This window comes from Ovis canadensis, chromosome 14, assembly GCF_042477335.2.
Source record: "Ovis canadensis isolate MfBH-ARS-UI-01 breed Bighorn chromosome 14, ARS-UI_OviCan_v2, whole genome shotgun sequence".
Classification (NCBI taxonomy): Eukaryota; Metazoa; Chordata; class Mammalia; order Artiodactyla; family Bovidae; genus Ovis; species Ovis canadensis.
The window spans coordinates 58,204,219-58,208,963 of NC_091258.1; the positions used below are offsets into that span (position 1 = coordinate 58,204,219).

Below are 4,745 nucleotides of genomic sequence, written 5' to 3' on the forward strand. Positions count from 1 at the left end.
CAGCCGTAGAAGTCTTGAGTAACAGGTTCCCTGACAAGCCTTGTTACAATTATAATCTTTAACATAGAGGGTCAGAAGAACATTTCCGTGTTCATAGGTTCTGGACCTAAAGAAAGGCCAGTTCTTGGGTAAGTTCTTGTTGCACAAGGCTTAAGGAAAGCATGAGGGAGAGTGTTCACCTCCTCCTTAAAGGGCCCTGGACTGCCTAAGCTTTAACTCTCTTATGGGTCTGTTGGTCTTGGCCGTCCCAGGAGGACTGGCTAGGGATGGCAGAAGGATCTCAAAGCTGAATTTGTCTGCTGTTTTATAGCAGACAAATGTAGAGTGGAGGAGGAAACAGCAGCTCTTTCTTGCCTGAAGAAACCATGGACACAGGAGCCTCACGGGCTACAGTCCATGGGGTCACAAAGAGTGGGACATGACTGAAGCAACTGAGCATAGCAGAAAGTGGAGTTTAAACTTTGGGTTTTGAGAAAGACAGAGGTGAAGCACCCTTCCTATCTCCTTACATCAGGGTACACGTGACAGCTGTGTGTTACCACTGGCTGTGTCAGCTTTGACTATTAACACTGTGTTTGTTAGACCTGCACTATTTTCCCCTTCTCCTCCTCTCCTCTTTTCTTTGGAGATGAGTTACTAAGTCAAGCCCACGCACAGGGAGTGCAGGGCAGTATGTTCTCCATCCTTGAGGGGATAATCTAGCTCTGTTATTAGGGATGTTTCAGTAAGGAATGATAGTCTCTTCACCCACATTATTTTAGTTTAGTTTTGTTTAAATGGGCTAGGTCTTTGTGTGGTGTGTGGGCCTTCTCTTTGCAGAGCATGTTCTCTCTAGTTGCAGTAGGAAGGTTTTTAGTTGCCCCAGGGCAGGTGGGAGCTTAGTTCCCTGACCAGGGGTTAAACCAATTACTGCTGCACTGGAGCGCAGATTCTTAACTACTGGACCTCCAGGGAAGTCCTCATTTATTTACTTAATCATTTGTTTGTATCAGTATGGACTCAAACATATTGCTTTATACTTTGGGTATCATCCAATACTCTGTTACATATTTTGTCTGTCAGAACGTTTCTAGTTTGGCCATTGGGAGCGTCTCACACTTCCTTTTAGAGTTTCAAGGTCCCTTTCATCTTTTGTGCAAACAAACTGCTCTCCTGATGTGGAAGGTTGAGTTTGACACTGAGAGAGTTTTCGCATGTGGAATGCCACCTCTGATGGACCCAGCCCTCTGGGCCTTAGAACTCCTATCCTCAGTGTCCTTTAGGGCTGTGGACCTCAGAGTCTCTGATGCATGAGACAAACCACACAACCTCACAGCTGCTCACTGATGTTTCTGGATAGACTGTGCAGTGCTAGTACCTTTTGAGACCAGGTTCACGGATGGAAGAGGGTGAGACAATCAGAAAGGGCAAGTCTGGACCACTGGGAGTCCAGGATGTTTCCAGGAACTTGCTTCTTTAAGCGTTTGAGAATAGTTGGAAGCATGATCTGAAATTATCAGAATTATCTGTGCTGAAGAAAATCCTCCTGGTGCAGGTCCTGTGAATTCCTTCTTGGGAATGATTTGGAGGCCAAGCCTGCTGTTCAGCAGTGCTCAGGGCCCTGTCTAGGGACTGCAGATGTTAAGATATTTGAAGATGCAGGAAGGCCCAACTCCCCATTCGTATCCCCAGGACTTGACCTTGGGAATAAAGGAAGGATTCTGGATGACCTTTTTTCTACCTGAGAGTGGTGTACACCTGTGCTTGGCCCTCCTGTGATTCCATCTGCTTTGTCTGAGAGATTGTTGCATCAGAGCCAGGATAGGGAGAAGGATGACCAGGAAAACAGGTCACAGTTGGGGCTGGGATAACAGAGCATTTGGCTCCAAATGGAGTCACTTGTAAATGTCAGCTCCACTTGATCTTTGGCAAAGATGCTACCACAAAATCTCCCTGAGCACTGTTCTCAGAGCAGGATGGGCTTCCAAGTAAACACTCCAAGGTCCAAGAGAACCACCTTTGCCAGATTCTTGGCCACAGGCCCGTGGTCCTCCTGGGAGGGATGTGGGTTGGGCTTGGGGAGCTAGTGGTTTATAATGCCGCAGAAACCCTGCCCTGAGCAGAGCACTCCAGCTGCCGCCATGATGAAGGGAGCACTGCTTGTGCTGGCCTTGCTGGTGACCAGAGAGCTGACCTTCAAGACGACTGAGGGTAGGAAGGAGGTTCCAGATGACCCTTCTGATCCTTGCCCCTTGTCGTGTCACTGCATCCGTCACAGTGCTGTCCAAGCCGCTTCTAGGGACAGAGTCCGAGGGCAGCTGACATTTCAGTGCCCAGGAGCCCTGCAGAAATTCCTTGAGCCTGTCAGTCTTTGAATGTAGAGGGTGGTGTAGCTGGAGGGATCATTAGCTGTGCAAACCCTGGGGAATATTTTGTTGGCATTGGTGCTCATTGGGAGGGAGGAAGAAGGCTGATATGCCCAGGGATGGTGGTCAAGGCCAGAGGGGTCTCCAGGGCTCACCCCTCTTGCTGCTCCCTCTGCTGGGAGGTTTTCTGTCTGGGATGTTAAGCAGTCCTGGGAGAGGCCGGGTCTCTGTGGGAGATGATTCTGGAAGCTTTGGATATGTGACTTCCTATCAAGTGGTGGAAACAGGAACTTCCTACTCTGGTTATTCTTTGACAAGATATTTTCTGTCTTTCCTTCAGCGGAAGCCTGCCCTGTGTTTTATGGCGGGGTTGCTGCATTGTTACTTGGAAGCAAAACATTGTTGAATTCAACGCTCGATTTGGTTGATACTACTGATGAGGAAAAGGCAGCCTTTGGAAAAGCCCAGGATTGCTTCAATGAGGCGGGATTTGACGCCAAGCTGAAGATTGTAGAACTCGTGGTAATTTACTCTCCTGACCCCGACTCTGCCCTTCCCACTCACATGCATAGTGTGGTATGCCACATGGGAATAGATCAAGCAGTCATGGGATATGTGACAGACAAGATCTATAAGCAAAGAAGCACATGAACAAAACCTTGCTCCACCCTGCAGCACCTGTAATATGCAAGGGTAGTCCATGTGCACATCCAGCCTCTGTTTTTGCCAAATATGCCCACAGCATGCGAATCAACTCACATACAGAATAGGGTTGCGAGGCCAAGTGTGTTGAGACAGGTGATTGTTTTTTTCCTCAGTGAGTGGAACTAGCATTGGAGCAGTAGAATTTTAATGTTTGGCAGGAAAGGAAGCTTTCAGCTCACACACATGTAGGAGTCATGTCAGCTCTACTTTAGGAATATTGAAAAGGAGCCCCTGGCTTTAGAATCTCTTTCCAGCATGGGGCTCCCTGGCTTTGTAAGATTTCATCACCTCCTCTTTTTCCCACTGTGTGGGGCTTGGGTCTGGCTCAGAGCCCCATTTCTACTGACATATCTACAAGCCTGTTTTTCCACTGTGGTGTTTTGGTGCTTGAGGCTCCTGAGGAGGCTTCTAGGAACCTGTGACTGCTCACCTTGGCTAGCAGTATATCTCCTGAAGAACCATTTTTCTTTATACTTCTTGTCAAACAATACTGGAGATTTTGGATAGTCTGTCTCAACATTTTTTCCTTCAAATTGTCTGTTTAAAATGAGAGGTTTTTTGCAGTTTCATGCACTAATAGGAGCACGCAGAGCACATGGGTTTGTTTACGACACCTGCAAGCACATTAGTCCACCCAGCACACCTGACAGAAGAGGCCCAGGTGCGGGAGGTGTGACCCAAACCCAGGCTCCAGCACCTTGCTCCTCCCTCAGGACCCACCCGAGCTGTACCTTGATGACCCTTATTATCTCCTCCTCTTCCTGGGGTGGCTGGTGGCTAGTTTCCATCCTGACACCTGTGCCTGGGCTATTAGGGAGCCATCCTCCCCCTGGTCCCTGATGGCAGCCTTCTCTCCATTGGTGGGTCTATGGGCAGAGTTTCTTGCTGGGGAGGGAGCTGAATCCCTGAGGGTATAGCATGTGGTGATGCTTGGTAGACAGGATAGCCCTGCTGTGGGCTCAGGTGTTGTCCCTCCTCCTCCTACTCCCTCCCAGGGTTCCATCATCTTTGACAAGGATTGTTTCGGCTATCAAGTGTCCACGGTTGTGAATAGTCTTTTTGGAATAATTCTCAGTGCAGTCTCTTTGGTGAAATAGTCTTTGCCAGTGATGTCTGGTCTACGCTCCATGTGCCACCCTGTTCTTCTCAACTGAAGCTGGAATCCTGACACCTGTCCCACCTATGTGGTCTCAATCAGTCTTACTCTAATAAAATCACTGCAGCATTGCTCAGTGTGCCCAGTGTCTGTCTGTTGTGGGGAGGGTGTGAAGCAGGAGGTCTTGGGGGATGGTGAGAGTGACCCACGTGGTTACTGTGGATGGGGACTGGGTTACTATGGGGACTGGGATCAGACAGAATGAGGTAAACCTAAGCCCTGTCCTGACAAACTGTGGAACCATGGGCAGGTTTATTGTAACTTTCTCAAGTCATTCTGTCATCTGCTAAATAGGGATTGTGTATGAAGATTAAGCGAAAGAAGATATAGGTAACCCTTGCTATCGCAGGCCCGGAGGGATAAAGTTGTTGTTTGTGGCCACAGATAGCATATCTCACTCTGGTCTTTAGCATGGTGGCAGAGCCTCCAATCCTTTAAGTGTCCTTTCAGTTACTCATGAGTGACTCAGGAGATGCCCTGAGCAAGCTTGTAACAGGTCCCCTCTTCCTCCTAGTGGCGTTCACCATTTTCTAATTGTT

General features: G+C 48.5%; 1 protein-coding gene across 1 annotated transcript; it reads left to right on the plus strand.

Moving 5' to 3' along the window:
• The first annotated feature begins 2,036 nt into the window (after positions 1 to 2,036).
• On the plus strand, positions 2,037 to 4,279 carry LOC138418111 (secretoglobin family 2B member 2-like). Its single transcript, XM_069549031.1, has 3 exons — positions 2,037 to 2,190; positions 2,686 to 2,867; positions 4,046 to 4,279. The coding sequence occupies exons 1-3, from the start codon at positions 2,076 to 2,078 to the stop codon at positions 4,145 to 4,147; spliced, it is 399 nt and encodes a 132-aa protein (XP_069405132.1). The 5' UTR covers positions 2,037 to 2,075; the 3' UTR covers positions 4,148 to 4,279.
• The last annotated feature ends 466 nt before the right edge of the window (positions 4,280 to 4,745 follow it).

Excerpts from the sequence above, each read along its gene's own strand:
- LOC138418111 (XM_069549031.1), top strand. The coding sequence starts at position 2,076 with ATGCCGCAGAAACCCTGCCCTGAGCAGAGCACTCCAGCTGCCGCCATG. Across the intron at positions 2,191-2,685 it reads GACCTTCAAGACGACTGAGG|CGGAAGCCTGCCCTGTGTTT; the intron begins GTAGGAAGGAGG and ends TCTTTCCTTCAG. Across the intron at positions 2,868-4,045 it reads TGAAGATTGTAGAACTCGTG|GGTTCCATCATCTTTGACAA; the intron begins GTAATTTACTCT and ends ACTCCCTCCCAG.